We start from the raw sequence: 16,510 nt of genomic DNA, 5'->3' as shown, positions 1-16,510 counted from the left end.
ATTTGAAATGTTACTTTGCTGGTTTTCTAACGTGAAAGTGAATAACAGGCTAATGGTGATATCTGCACTCTGGCTGACTGAGTAACAAGTGAAGAAGAGTGATGTCACGTTAATGTTATAGCTAGTAAACTAGTAACCACACTAAGTATACCCTTATGTGTTAGTATGTATACAGAACATGACTAAAAATTATCCTAAGATGTAACGTTAACCCTTCATACCTCAGTCTACCTTTAAGACACTAAAATAACGTATTCCAATTTTTATATTGTTTTGGAATTATACCGGCTCTCGTTTCAGTACACTTAACAACGGAACCATAGCAACGGAACCATAGCAACGGAACTGACAGGCAACGGAACTGACAGGCAACCCTCTGAATTAGACTCCGATTGGCTGTGACTGCATCCACTCAGAGTGTCCGATTCAGAAACGTGACTCTTACACTCTTTACGTCACAAACAAAGATGGTGGATGAGAATAGATCTATAAAACGATAAGCAATGCGCCAGAATCAAGGTGAGACAATCCGCATCCTTTAAAACTCTACGCACATTCGTTTCACCGAAATAAGTAAACAACTGTATTTGAGTGAGTTAAGGCTTTAGTTTGCTTCATTAAAGGGTGTTAATGAATAAGTGTTCTCCAGTGCCTTTAGCCCGCTTTAAGGTATCATTAAGGTAGGGTTAATGTTGCTCTCAAAGTGCACCAGATTGATGCTTTTAACTTCAATATTTAAAAAAAAATCTTCCCGGGGGAGCATGGCCCCGGACCCCCTTAAAGGACGCAACGACCCCCCTAAAGGATGTTCAGTCCACCCCCCAGTTGTAAAAAAATAGCACTTTACCCCTGCACCCCCCCCCCAAAGAGCAAAGAGAGGCGCGTCATAACCCACAACCCCGAGAGAGAAAAGTGGCTATAAAATATTCAAAACGGAATAAATCGCCACGACAATGACAGTGCCCTTACCGATAGATTGGGGAACTTGACCCTAATTCGCGGCAGTGTTGGTATGATGGCATCAAAGTTGATGTAGCGGAAAGTTATAACAGTGACAGCGCTGGCGGTCTGGACCCCCCAGCCTCGCTCCAGGGCCTCCAGGGCTCCGGGGCCGAACAACCGCAGCGTGTCTCCGTCCAGCTCCGCCAGGTGACTGTCGGACAGAGAGAGGCTCTGCACACTGCCCGCCTCCACCAGCCTGCAGAATATACACAGAAACACACTTTGTTAACCAGCCCTGGTGAGCACAAAATACTTTAATAATAATAATAATAATAAAGCTTTATTTATATAGCACTTTTCATACAACACATGCAGCTCAAAGTGCTTTCAAAAATGACACATCACAAGTTAAAAATAAACAACAAGAAATTCCCCTCAGATTACTTGTTAAGAACTTCACAGGAAAATATAAAATGTAACAGGTTAATAGACACAAGGAGGTCAAATGTATGATAATAAAAATAAAATAAATAATGGTTTCTCTGACAGATAAGACACAAGACAACTGAGTCAATCGCAACAATATAAAATATAAAACCACCTAAAACAAAGTGAACATATAGGTACAACAGAAATGAAAAAAAGGTCAAAGTTATAAAATGCCATAATTCTAATAAAGGTCAAACGATTAAGAAATAACAAAAGACCAACATAAACATATATATTGCTATTGAAGCATGTTAGATTAATAAAATCAGATAAAATCCTTTAATAGTGACCGTTTATATACAGAACCAGTCCAGAACACAGCTGTAAGCCTGTGGGAGAGTTTTGGTGTGTGTGTGTGTGTGTGTGTGTGTGTGTGTGTGTGTGTGTGTGTGTGTGTGTGTGTGTGTGTGTGTGTGTGTGTGTGTGTGTGTGTGTGTGTGTGTGTGTGTGTGTGTGTGTGTGTGTGTGTGTGTGTGTGTGTGTGGTCTGATTGTAAGTGTCTTTATGAATATATAGTGTGACTTAGCCCAAAGTCTTTTTTGAGGCCATAGTTTGCCTCAGAGTTTAATCAGTTTGAAATACCCTTTGGGAGCTGCGTGACAAAAAGGCCACAAATTACAGTAAACACAACAACCGGATTAATGTTGCAGTACCGCCTGAACAAATAAACCAGTAACAGACAGGGGATATTACACTCAATAATTATATTTGATTGACACATTACTCTTTACATGCCAAACGAGAACCTCCATGCACGTCAAATTAAAGCATTCCTTAATGAAATGTCAAAGGGAAATGTCATGGCATAAAATAGAAAGGGGAGGGGGTATTAAAGCGGACATATCGTGCTAACAAACACACTTGTTAACCAGCCCTGATAAGCACAAAATACTTGAATGGTGACCGTTTATACAATGTATCAAGTTCTTAGGCCACAGGATATCATAGTTCTGACTTGTGGGAAGACCCAATACTCAAAAGACGGGGGTGAAACTTCACAAAGGTATATTCAAATGAAATAACATTGCATGGCAGCAGGTGATTTCTACCCTTATTATGTCTCGCCCGGTCCACTACTGACTTGATGATTTAATAGTATACAAACTCTGCATTAAATAAGCTGTTTTTATCCAAACCTTTAAACTTGGTGACACTAACACCTGTCTTAATTCATGAAATATAGCATAAACACAAGAATACAGCAGCAAACAAAAAACCTTAGCATAGTCCACATTTGGAAAATATATGCAACATTTTACAAAAATGATGCTATCTTACAACTTTTCTAATCTGTCATGCCAACGTTAACATCTATTTTCAAATGTAATGTGAGCTAAAGTGGCTCTTATAGCTTTGCTCACGTGTTTGATAAAGCTTGCATTGTGCTAAGAGAAAGAAAAGCCACTTTGCAACAGAACACGCAACAGTCTAGCCAATGTCCTATTTGTCCGGCGTAATTGCCTTCTATTCTTCAGGACAGTAGAAGTGCCCTCCCCTGATAAGAGAGTCGTGAGAGTGGGGTTTCTGGGCGAGTCTGAAGGAGACGTTAATCTCCCTGTGTGTGCAAAGCCCTCCGGGGTCAGGAGGACATCAGATGGCTACACGCTACCAAACTCTGATCATTTTGTTTTCAGCACGCCAACAAGCTTATCGCCCCCATTCATATTTCACACCCTTCCAATCTGTCCGCAGCAGAACGCCACAGTGGTTAGAGGACTAATCCTTTGATTGCAGAACTCAAATCCAAGATTCTTGTTCAGACCAATTTTTAGAAAGTGTGTTGGAGAGGGTGGACACATCAGGAAACAACATAACGCTGCTCTTTGTTTGGAAATGGACAGCTTTGTTAAAGGAACAGAGAGACTGATCCCTCAGAGGTGACCCCTCTCTGTACCGGACACAAGGAACAGTTTATCATCATTTAGCAGCAAAAAGAGCAGACAAACCATTTCAGTTCAGGAGAAACATCAGGGAGACAAAAAGGGAGCAGTGGTATAGACAGAGAACTTGCTCTGCACAGAATGAGTTTGCAATTATTCCCACAGTCACTTTCTCTGATTTATCTTTGTGTAAAAGACAGGTGAGTGAGCCTCAGGAGACGGGTTAGTGTTACAGGACCAGTTCAGAACACAGCTGTGAGCCTCTGGGAACGTTTTGGTGTGCGTGTGTGTGTGTGTGTGTGGTCTGCTTGTAAGAGTATACAGTGTGACATAACTCAAAGTCTTTTTTTGAGGCCAAGAGTTTAGTCAGATTGAAATACCCTTTGGGAGCTGCGTGACAAAAAAGCCCGCAAACAACCGGATTAATTTTGTACTACAGCCTGAACAAATAAACCAGTGACAGACAGGGGATATTACACTCAATAATTATATTTGATTGACACATTACTCTTTACATACCAAAGGAGAACCTCCATTCACCTCAAATGAAAGCATTTCTTAATGAAATGTCATGGTATAAGATGAGAAGGGGAGGGTGTCTTAAAGCGGACATATCGTGCTAACATGAAAGTTCACCTTGTAAATAAAGCTTCTTACTAGATTAAAATTACAAGTTTTAATGTTTTAACACATTGTTCTTGTTACTTCTTTTTAAATACACCTGTCTCTTTAAGCCCCCTGCCAAAAAAGCACTTGTTTTTCTCAAGCCTTGAGTGCAACGACTCAGAGGAGGGGGGGGGGGGGGGGTTATTGTAATCAGTCTGCAAGGGATATTTGGGGAGCCAAATCTGAATAGCTGACTTGAAAACTGACTTTTTTTTTAGACGTTTAAGATACCTGAATGTATGTGCACAACCTCGAGAAAGTGAATTTAAATTGTTGTCATCCTTTCTGAATTATTACCAAAAATCACCTGCCAGACTCCGCCTTAAAACACCTCTGATGGCATAGAAAACTATTGCCCCATAGACCATGATTACAAAACACACATCTGTGAGACCGAAAGCAATGATAGAGTCAAGGACTTGGACAACACACTGCGCTTCCAAGTGCAGCTACAAAAACAACAACGTATAAGTATGTGATCTCAAAATATGAGTGCAGTCTTTAAGATAACGAAATGTGCATTAAAACAGATTGATTAAGAGCAGCTGTCTTACTTTATAAACATTACAAGTCCCCTATCATACTGTTTTTCATCAATATATTATAGGTCTCAGATATATACAAACATGTCTCTGAAGTGTTTGTCTGAAACACCAACCCGATCATTGCAGCATTACCCATAATCCCCTCTGTTTCAGCCCTGTTTCCAAAGTGCTGATTCTCTGTCCGTTACTTTATATAAAAATAAGGAGCCCCTCCCCACGCCCCTCTGAGAGAGATTTGGTTAGAAAGAACTCAATGGTGCTCTAGAGGAGATTCAGGTGATAAGGTGGGGGGGGTTACCTTGGTTGCTGATTGGCTAATGGTTACACAAGACAAAAAATCGTTATGACATCATAAAGTGGCCAAAATCTGATCAGCTCATTTTAGGACAGGTTTTTATATAAATGGATCAGGACAAAAAGAGAGAGAATCTTTGTTCCTGAAACTTTCAGAATCTCTTTCCACAGAGGGGACACATGTTGATGTAGAAGATACATGAAGAAGAGGGGACACATGTTGATGTAGAAGAGACATGAAGAAGAGGGGACACATGTTGATGTAGAAGAGACATGAATAAGAGGGGACACATGTTGATGTAGACGAGAAATGAAAAGGTGGATTTTGCATAATAGGTGACCTTTAAAACCTGGTATTGAAGAAGGTTGCAAAGTCAAAGACACTTGGTGGTAATAGAAGGGGAGGCACCAGACACTGAAAGGCTGTTTAATCATCAGGACACGCCACGCCTCCTCGTGTTAAAGTGCTGAAGGCAGTAGATCAGGACAGCAGAGCAGGAGATGGAGCGTAACGTGTACACAAGCCACGTAAAGAATGAGAGTCGCTTGTGGACGCCTGCCACCAACACACTGCACTGTGTCATGTATTGTTGTCCCATAATCACAGCTGAGCCGCTGCCAGGTGGCCCTGAACACAACAGCAGCTAACAATAAGAGAGGCGGGGAAGACCTGACGAAGAGTCTGTCACGATTACATGGATCCTAGACTCTTGTAATTCAATTAGGGAGGTCTCACTTAATCCTACACGTTTTTAAAAGGGACATCTGTCATCTCTCACAACTTAATCCCCCGAAATATACGGTTTATGACATACATATGAAAGATTACTTTCCGAGCAGTCATTTCAAAGTTATTATGATCTGAGTCGGAAAAGTCTAAACTGTGAAGAGTACAATTATTCAGAGACACAAAATAAAGTCAGATGATATACATTAACGTTGTAAAATAACAGATCTAACTAGAGAATGGAATTCCTGAAGAAATTGCTACTTTCATAGGAGTTATAGCGACATCATGTTTTATGGCGAGGGATGCGTTTCCATGGAAACGACATATGGTGAGATCTCAGATTTGTCGTAGAGCTGTTGAGGCATGGACCGGTGATATGCAAGTGAAGATTGGGGGACGATTGGACCGTGTCCATTGGACTTAATGCGACATCGTGTTTCATGGCAAGTGGTCTGTCGCCATGGCAACAGCATTTGATGACACCCCATAATACACTTAGATGCGTTGATGGCTGCATCGTTACCAAACCTGTGAAGTTTTAGGCCGTTTGGAGTATTTTCACTGAAGTTATGAGAAAACCGTGTTTAATGGCGAGCATTGTGTTGCCATGGCAACAACATTTAAATAAATCTCAAAATCCCGTAGATGTCTTCACGGCTGGACTGTTAGCACACATGTGAAGATTGAGCACTTTTTGAAAATGTTCCTAGGAGTTAATTTATAGCGACATCGTCTTTTATGGAGAGGGATGCGTTTCCATGGAAACGGCATATGATGACACCTCATAATTGACGTAGAGCTGTTGAGGGCAGGACCATTAACCTTTATCTGAAGTCTGCTGCTCTGAGCATGTCAGTTGGAGCGATGACATCATTGTGTTCCATTACACAGGTGTTTATATTTGAGCTAACGAGGTGTCCAGATATCAAAGGTTTGCATTGTTCTGAATGAGAGATAAAACTCTTACATGTGAACGTTTTGTTGAAGAACCGTAACAGATATCGGTGAAATTTTAAAGCGTGAAACATCTCAAGGACCTTGAGTATCTGAAGTGAGCTTTTTGTGTACTTTCGGGTCAATAATGTGGCTTTTTTGTCAGATTAACTAAAGGTGTGCGGCTGCTGCTGTGAGGAAATAGCCTGAAATTACAATGGGCTTTAATTTAATTTACATTTTGAAAGTTTTTGTCACTTCATGCCCTCAAGAGGCATTTTGTTTAAAATGTTTTTGCTTAATTTTTTTTCATTTTTCAAGCTACGAGATGTTTTCCTACGTTTGTCATGAAAAAATATTTGGGTTTAGGGTTAGAGTTTGGGAGTCATGGCAGGTTTAAAAAAAAAATATGAAGGCGAATTTCAAACTGTCCACCACTCTAACTCTTTCTTCACGCACTCTGCCTTAACGAGCTGTGCAATGTTAAAGTTAAAATGTAAAAAATGTGATGAATTATGGGCTATATCTTGGGAATTATGAAAGTTATGAATGAGAAAAGTAATAGCAATCGATTCCCGACCGAGCTGAACGTTTTGATGTTTGAACGGAGTTTCTGCGATGTGGAATGTGGGAGAAGAAGAGGAACAAAATAACAGGCGGAATAATAAAGAATTTTGCGTAGAAGAACAGTTAGTGGGAATGCCGTTAACAGCATTCCCACTAACTTATGAGACGCAGTGTACCTGTTTGGACCCAGTGGTGGCCCCAATGCCCCACCTGTGCTGGATTCTCTTGTCCCATATGTGAAACCCATTGTAACAAATCTGGGTGTACAGATTGATCGTGATTTTAAACTGGACAAACAGATCAATTCTGTGGTAAAATCCAGCTTTTTTCAGCTAAGAATTGTAGTAAAGGTCAAGCCTTTCCTTTCTTTTAATGACTTTGAGAGAGTAATACATTGTTTTATATCCACTAAACTGGATAACTGCAATGCTCCGTACATTGGAGTAACCAAGGCTTCCCTGTCTCGCCTACAGCTGGTCCAGAATGCTGCTGCACGCCTCCTTACAAGGACAGGCAGGCGTGAACATATTAAGCCTGTACTCGCCTCTTTACATTGGCTACCAGTCAGTTTTACAATCCAATTTAAAATGTTATTGTTTGCATACAAAGCTCTAAACGGTTTAGCCCCACCACCGTACCTGGCAGACACGGTCACTGAGGTCTGCTGACAGACTCCTTCTGGTCGTCTCTAAATCAAGGTTGAAGCAGCGAGGAGCCTTTGCTGTTGCAGCTCCAAAAGTATGGAACGAATTGCCCCTCCAGGTTAGACTTGCTCCAACTCTGCCTGTTTTTAAATCTCGTTTAAAAACCCACTTCTGTTCCCTTGCATTTACAGACCAGGTATGACACTTTTTCATTTAATTGTTTATTTGGCAGGGACAATGCACAGTGATGAACACTTAAAACATTAAAACTGTGTCAAGAGTGCCAGATTTAGCTTTGAGCTCATTTCCATCCACAGTCCCGACTTTTGCTTTTGGGTTTTTATCTTACTAGTGTTTTGTATTGTTTTTACATCATGTAGGAGAGTTTTCCAGTCTGTGGCTTCTGATCTGGTTTCATTGTCTCGTGTTTTACATTTGTTTCATGTCCTGTCTGTTTTTATACAGTTGATGATGTACAGCACTTTGTTCAACTCTGTTGTTTTGAAATGTGCCATAGAAATAAAGTGGATTGGATTGTGTGTCAAATGCAATTGGCAGTTTTCCAGACGTGTTAAAACATGTAAATAATCATCGATATTGTTCCAAATTCCCGAAACTACAAAATAAAACACAACTTTATTAAACTGTCTCTAAAGGGGCCCAATGATGGACCATATTCATATGTTGTGCCTCCACTGTGACATGTATACAGGCTTTAATGTTCAAAAAGGTCTTCATCATTTCCAAAGAGTCTTTTACGATGTCAGAAAGTGAAAACAAATGCTTCATGTTCAGTGCAGAGCAGATGTGAGTGCTACAGACTGTAAACTCCTGATACCCTCCCACCATCACGGGGATCAATCATGCTTTTGTCTTCAAAAACCACCTGTTCATGGTGTCAGCACATCTCTTTATTAAACACATGTATGCATAGTACAAAGGCCTCCTCACACGGTGACCAACACCACAATCTGGGTAATAACTCAATCTCTGCCGTGTTCTCTTAATCCCTTCCCTCAGGGGAAACTAGGAGACATAAATCGTACATTGTTCTCATAGGAACAGTCACACGTTGGCAGTGACACCAGCTATTGTCTAATAACTTACTGCAGGATCATCATCATCATGTTGAATGTGCTGTCAGCATTCATTTCAGTTTCTTTTTAATTTGTCACCAAACTGGGACTGCTAATGAATATCAGATTAGATCATGTCATCATCTGTTCTCCCAGTTGTCATCACATTTGACTACATTCTGAAGCAGGACAATTATTTTCTTTATGTTTAAGCCATTTTCTCTTTACTATAACGCTCAGACTTTTAACCAAAACTGTGGAATTCCCTACTGAGAGCACTCGAGGCAAGAGTGCTGAATCACAGACCTCAAATCAGATGTTATCATCTGCCCCTGCACGTTTCACATTGGTAGGGATGGGTACCGAGCCCTGGTATTAAACAGGCCCCGGGGCTGAATGATTGTATCGGTAGGCAGGAGACATATACAAAATATATGTCAGATGTATCATTGCTACACAAACATTAAATTGCAGTTTCCGTTTCTAATACCCAAAAAGACTGCAAAATGCATCTATGATTATTTTTAATATTTTCGATCTTTCCAATCCTGACGAGAAATCTCTCTCCCCGCCTGCTTGCAAGGGGGCGGGGCAGTTTACACACACGCAGCTGCTAGATGCAGCCAGCAACACACACACACGGAGGAGATGGTGGAGAGAACGCGCTCCGAGGTGTGGTTAAACTTTACCCGTCTCGATGCTCGTTGCCAAAAGTGCAAAGTGTTTAGCATGTAAGGGCGGTAACACGAGCAATTAGTCTAAACATTTAGCAACAGTGCACCACATCCAGACGGAGGAATGCACCGGGTTCGACTGTCTTTCTAGCAGCTCTGTAGCCCCGCCCACGAGTAACGTTTCCACGTCAGGTGTTATGTATGCTAGCAGCAACACACGGAGTTAACTCATTATTCAAACATGGGTTAATGATTAGCGGTAACAGAGTTATTTAGTTTGTTAAAGTTTCAGCTATTCTGTTTACAGTTCTGTCATCACATTATTTAATACGACTTGTTAAAACTTTGTTGTTTCTTTTGATGTGAAATATTATGTATTTAATTAAATGTAAATAAAAAGCAATGTTAGTTTTGTTTACAATTTGTTTACCTTATTTCTTTCTCCAAAAGTACCGTTAAAAGACCGGATTGATAAGTAGTATCGATAAAAGTAGTAGTACCGTTAAAACCTTAACGATACCATCCCTACACATTGGGCAGAATAGTTTTCACATCTAGTTCTCAAACAGCCATCAGAGGTAACGTGTGTGGACGCTTCATGAAACCCAAACAACGGTGACTGAAACCATGCTGACATGTCCCACCTACTGTGGATATTCAAAGGCGTTATTCATCGTTATTTCTTTTTAGTCACATATTCTCTCTTTCTAGTTTCTGCTGGTGCCAGGGTTTGGAATGGCCCTTGGTATTTTGTCACTCAATACAAGCCAAAGCAATACAACTCCCATCTCAAAGGAGTGAGGTATCGCGTGAGTCCAGCTCCTCACCGTCACCTGTTAGGCCACATGACTGAGGTTATAATAGACCCTGTAAAGGAGAGCCGCTGCCATTCAGGGATTGTGCTCCGAGACATTTTCATTGCAGTAAAAGCCCCGTTGGAAACATGTGATTATAGTGCATGGCCACTTTAATCTCAGCCTTCACTTTCATAACTCCTCCAGACCTGGCTCACAGTCAGGGCAGGAGTGATATGTCCTCACATTCAACCTAGCTGGTTATAAACAGTGGATTAAGAAGTGTCTCATCTTAAGGAGGTATGTCCTGATTTGACCAGGGAGCTCACAAAGCTCTGCAGCAGCCAAAACACACACCTCCTGGATTAGCTCAACTTTGTTTTAAAGAATATTTCAATGTGGGGGTTGGACAGCGGCTCTTCTCCCTCCGCAGGCTGAGGAGGTTCAACATGGACTCCAGGATACTCTGCAACTTCTACAGGCGCACCATAGAGAGTATCCGGACTGGCTGCATCACGGCCTGGTACGGCAGCTGCACCGCCCTCAATCGTAAGGCTTTACAGAGGGTGGTGAAAACTGCAGAGAACATCACCGGGACGGAGCTACAATCCACGGAGGATCTTTACTCCCAGCGGCTCAGGAAGAAAGCCCTCAGGATTATCAAAGACCCCCATCACCCCAGCCACAAACTGTTCTGTCTGCTGCCCGCGCTACCGCAGCATCCGGACTAAAATCACCAGACTCAGGGACAGTTTCATACCACAGGCAATAAGACTGTTAAACACCTGAACTTTGAAACAACATCCACAATATTCATCTGGCTGCTACTTCAAAATGATTTCTCTGTTTGCCCTAGGCTCTGGAACACTCTGCCCCTCCATGTGAGGTCGGCCCAGACCCTAGGGGTTTTTCAATCTTAAAACTCACGTCTTCTCTCTGGCCTTCTAGCCTTTTCTTATCAAGCTCCACTTTTGTGGAATCAGCTTCCAGTTTGTGTTTGGGCGGCCGACAGCCTGTCTGTTTTGTTGGTACGCTTACGACCTTCCTTTTGACAAAGCTTATAGCTGATGAAATAATCTAATAAGAGTGCATTGACGCAGACACGCTGTGCCTCTTCACCTACATGTTGGTTCTTGCTCTTTCACTTAAATCCTAAAAACGTGGATCTTATATTTAAAACTAAGGTTATTACTACTACTCATTCTTCTAAATCTTTTCTCTCTCTACTTCTCATAATCTCTACTCCTGTAATCTATTCTTTCTATCCTCTCTTTATCCAAAACCCTTTCCCCTCTCTGACCTCTCAAGGTTTTATTAGAGGGAAACAGGTTTGCAGAATGGCGTATTCCGACCGGGGAGTGTTATGACCGTATTCACAGCGTACCTCCTTACCTCTCATCAATTCCAACTAACCCCCAGTTTCCACCGGGTCCGTCTGCGCCGCGTTACGGCTCAGAAGCGTCCCAGAAGCGGCTCGGCGCAGCGCTTCTCTAAAATTAGGATGAATTCTATTTTTGCAGGAAGTGGAAAGGTGAGCATCCGGGCCAGGCCCATCCCCCACATATACTAATTTAGCAGGCCCCCCTCCTTCATCACAACACCTCCACTACGATACGCACAATGGACGAGGAGGTTTTCATCATGGAAGTGGAAAAACACACTATTTGATATGTAACCAATGGTTACTACAAGGATAACATCAGAAAGGACAAGGCCTGGTTTTCAGTCGCTGCAGTTTGTGGAGTGGAACGTAACAACTACATATTAATGTTTTAAAGTTAATTAATACCCGAATTAAACCCCAATCAAAAAAAAAACTGCGAGCCTGCACGCATGACGCTACGCTTCTGGGACGCGTCCGGTGGGTTATGGCGCTAGACCAAAACCGCGGCGCAGCCGTGACGCGGCGCAGACGGACCCAGTGGAAACTGGGGGTAAGGCTCCAGTGGGGACCTTGCTCCCTGCATGTGCCACTTCTGTTTCTTACTCTCTTACTTGCTACACTTTTCCCTCAGCCTATTCTAAGGGAGTGCTTGCTCTTCCTCCTGTCTGTCTGTGTCTGTGTGTTCTCATGTTCCGATGAACCCAGCCTCCCCCAAATGTTCTTGTTTTGTGTCTATATCTACGCCGGGATCCGGAGTCGAGGCTGATCCTGTTGCTGTGGTCCTGTGCCCTGGATCCTCTATCCTGAGTTCTGGATCCTGAGTCCTGGACTTCGAGTCGTGGCTGAACCTGTCTCTGCGGTCCTGCCTGGGTCTCGTCATGCTGCCTCCCTGAAGGCTCCCACAGGATTGTTGACATCCTTGTGGATTGCCATGTTCCCCTTTAAACTGTGGGTTTTCTCTGGAACTTTTTCCTTGTACGATGTGAGGGTCTGAGGACAGAGGGTCTAAGGACAGAGGGTGTCGTTTTTCTCATACTGATATTCTGCACAAACTGTGCTGTTGTATTTGCTGTAAAGTGTCTTTACTGTAGGGTATTTTTATTATACTGTATGTACAGCACTTTGGCTCGACCAAAAATCCTTTAAAAATGTGCTATATAAATAAAACTTGATTTAATTTGTTTACCTAATATATCATATTTCAATGACTTGCATATAGACTCTTATTTCACTTTTTGTATCTGTCTTATTGTGTTGCTCTGTTGGAGAAGCCTGTGACCTAAGATTTTCATCGACATAACTACACTGTAGCTATGTTCGTTTGACAAATAAAGAACCTTGAACCTTGAACCTTGAACCTTGGATGTAGCAGCTGTTGCAGGAATCTAATCCGTTTCCAGGATGATCTCTATCCTTCATACAACATTTGTCATTGTTCAGCTGCAAAGAACACTGCAAAGAAACCTTCATATGAAGCAGGTCAATGTGCCAGACACACATCATTTATTTTTGTTTGAGCTAAAAATACTTTGCAGTTCATATGATTGAAACCATCTGTCAATCACTGTCTGTCAGCGCTAACTTCAACAGGTCAGATCTGAATCCTCTTCAGTGGAAGAGAGAACAAATCTTTTGTTGTCTTACTTAGGATCCCGTGGGCTGTTTGGACGGCTGTTGGTCCGGAGTCTGTTCTCCATTCCCATTGGCGGTCGCTCTGGTCCTGAACCTGGGCTAACCCGCCTGATGAAACAAAACAAAGCAAACAAACTCAGAACAGAGATAGCTATTCCATTCAAACAAATCTCAGATGAGAACACAGCAAGACAAGGTTAACTATTATTAAACGGTTTAAAAACTGTGATAAGTAGTTTGGTAGAAAGGAATTGCTAAAAGCTCACAACAAGGTCCGTGTATTACCTTTAGATAAGATAAGATATACTTTATTGATCCAGAATTGGGCATTTCTGTTTAGAAACCATGATTTCTCAAAAGACACATTTCAGTTCAAATGTATTTATCACACACAAGCCAATGAGTTCCTTCACCTTGGAGCGAAGACGGACATCTCTACACACCTGGTATCTCAAACACTCAGCAACTCACACCAACACATTCGAGGTTGAGAAATAGCACTACAGGTAGATGTTTTGATGTTCTACCTGGGTTCATCTGGAGACGGGTCCTGGGCGAGGCCATTGGTCTGAGCGGGGCTGTGGGCGGGGCTGTTCTCTGGACTCACTTCCTCTTTAGCACCATTTGTTGGTGGAAGCTCCAGGCTGGCCCTGACCCCCTCCCACTGCTGCGCCGCATTACGGATCGCCAGGCGCCGCTTCTCCTTCATGAACATGACACACACACACACACAGACCCCACACACGCAGAGACACAGGCAGACCCCCCCCAGGCAGACCCACACACACACACACACACACACACACACACACACACACACACACACACACACACACACACACACACACACACACACACACACACACACACACACACACACACACACACACACACACACACACACACACACACACACACACACACACACACACACACACACACACACAGAGAAGGTTTCAAGTGACAGTTCTCTGGAGCAGAACACAGAGGTCATACACAGAGCTAATGGAACCACTCTGTCCCTCTTAAATAATCACAGGCTTCATAACCTCATTAAAGTTAGATCTGAAATGCTATATGCATGTGTTAGTCCAATGTGTTTGCTCTGGTTGCTGCAGCATTTGAATGCAGATACAGCAGTAAGAGTGCCATCCCCTCCCTTTAAGAGAGAAGATGCCTGCTCATTCGTTCTTTTGATTGCTCCCTCCTGGACAGGCTGTAGTTTCGATTTGCTCAGGGTTGGAATGTGCCACTCCCCGATGCAGGGGTGAGTCAGTATCTTTGGCGAGGACATTCAATATAACATATGTTCTCAACAGCAAGGATTAACGGGAGTTAGGTTACTGAGAGACAGAGTCCTACACAAAGGCCATCTCTCAGGAGAAGACACCTCTGCAGCGAGGAGACACATTAATATGTACCTCGGCACACACACACACACACACACACACACACACACACACACACACACACACACACACACACACACACACACACACACACACACACACACACACACACACACACACACACACACACACACACACACACACACACACACACACACACACACACACACACACACACACACACACACACACACACACACACAGGTTTACTGCTAAACAGTTGCATGTATAAGACAGAAAATCTTAGATCAAACTAAGAAACAATTGACAGACCCTGTTAGCTGTGTATATCTAAATCTAAATGTTTGTTTGTTATTGTCCTACACAGCTTCAATGATAACAAAAACACATACATTAAGATAAAAAACTGTAAATATTTTAGAGCTTTTTCATCAAATATGTTATCATGGATAAAAAGTAACAAATAGGAGAACAGAGAGTTAATTATTGACCAAATAGACACTAAATTGTGCACCAGTCCGTCCTCAGATTAAAGAGTTTAGATCGAATAGAGGGTCCTAACATGTTTCTCTTGAGTGAGCGTGATGTTGTGTTAAATGTCTGTTGTCCTTGTTGATGTTGCAAATGGTGCTACTGTACTGTGATGCAAGAAGAATGTCAGACTTGTTCTGACAATAAATATACACATATATAAATATGCCATCTTTAATAACTGTAATATATACCTAAGAACTGCTACAGGATTTGATTTGTAGATTTGATTTGTTTTTGATCTGTATTTTGGAAAATTATGTAACTTTTTTTTTTTTTTTTTTTAGCATATTGTTTATTATATTATAACTCAGTATTTTTTTTTTTAACGCATTTAAGATATGCAACACTAAGCTGTCTGTGGCTCTTTCCTGCTGTAACGCTGAAAATGTCCCCTCTGTGGGACTAATAAAGGTATTCTGATTCTGATTCTAAAGTATTATCGTATCTTAAATATAATCTGGATCCTAAAATGACTATGGCCTTTTTAAAGCTATCTTACACTCTAATATGCAACGCGATTGTATTCAAACTAGTATGTGTAACATTCAGCTGGATGCATTAAACTCTGTTAATCACATTTCATAAGCAGCAGAGTATGGGATCGTTTCAGAGAGCTATGATACGCAGCTTCATCCAACTAATCTTCAATCACTAACAATACAACCCCTCACTGTATTCAAAGGACGCTATTGGCTCAGAGGACACTTGTTACTCCTCTCCAAGAGTAGTCCGTCAGGATCACTTGCTAAACTGTAAACGCAGGCACACAAAGACAACATGATGGGTTGAGAGCGGTACCTTATGAATGGTCTGCTTGTGACCCTCCCTCTTCCTCTCCTCCTCCTTTCGAGCCTGTACACCAGCCATGCGCCGATCCTCGTCCTGAAAGAGATAGCTTGTGCGATCAGAGAGTCGCTCCATTCATGAGTTTTGAATAATTCAGCGGAGAGGGGGAAACCACAAGGATGGGAGAGACTCGAACACCGATCACAGGATTATCTGTCTGATTTTCACTCTCGGATCAACCGAAGCACAGCTGTTTGGGAAAGCCGAAACTCCCAGAATGCAATGCTGCCAACACAATCTGAGTGTGCCAGCCGAGAGCCAGGGGGATGTTCAGTTGTCTGTGACGATGCCTCTGTCGGATCAATAGTGGCAAAATCATCAGGAGCTGGGGGGGACAGATCGAGATGCTGTGTGTCGCTACTGTAAACTCATTTTGGGAGAGCAACAGCTCATCCCTTATGAGCTGTTGGAAATGAGCAAATTGCAGCAGAGGTTCTACTGTGGGATTGATCCATATCTTAATGATTGCAGAGGGACCTGTAATAGCAATAAAAGCTCTTCTAATGGTCT

The 16,510-nt window shown here is 42.2% G+C and overlaps 1 protein-coding gene across 2 annotated transcripts in view; it reads right to left on the bottom strand.

Annotated features, from left to right (window-relative positions):
- Positions 1-907: 907 nt before the first annotated feature.
- The window catches only part of lrrc49 (leucine rich repeat containing 49), a 41,432-nt gene continuing 25,829 nt past the window's right edge, over positions 908-16,510 (bottom strand). For both annotated transcript variants that reach the window (XM_079695134.1, XM_079695133.1), the window contains 4 exons: positions 15,953-16,036; positions 13,778-13,953; positions 13,263-13,358; positions 908-1,198 (listed from right to left, as the gene is read on the bottom strand). In XM_079695134.1, coding sequence (XP_079551260.1) covers positions 928-1,198; positions 13,263-13,358; positions 13,778-13,953; positions 15,953-16,036 — 627 coding nt within the window. In that variant the 3' untranslated portion in view covers positions 908-927. The remainder of the gene's footprint in view (positions 1,199-13,262; positions 13,359-13,777; positions 13,954-15,952; positions 16,037-16,510) is intronic.

The sequence above is a fragment of the Notothenia rossii genome (assembly GCF_949606895.1).
Source record: "Notothenia rossii genome assembly, contig: scaffold_191, whole genome shotgun sequence".
In the NCBI taxonomy this organism is placed as follows: domain Eukaryota; kingdom Metazoa; phylum Chordata; class Actinopteri; order Perciformes; family Nototheniidae; genus Notothenia; species Notothenia rossii.
This window is presented reverse-complemented; position numbering and strand designations above follow the sequence as displayed.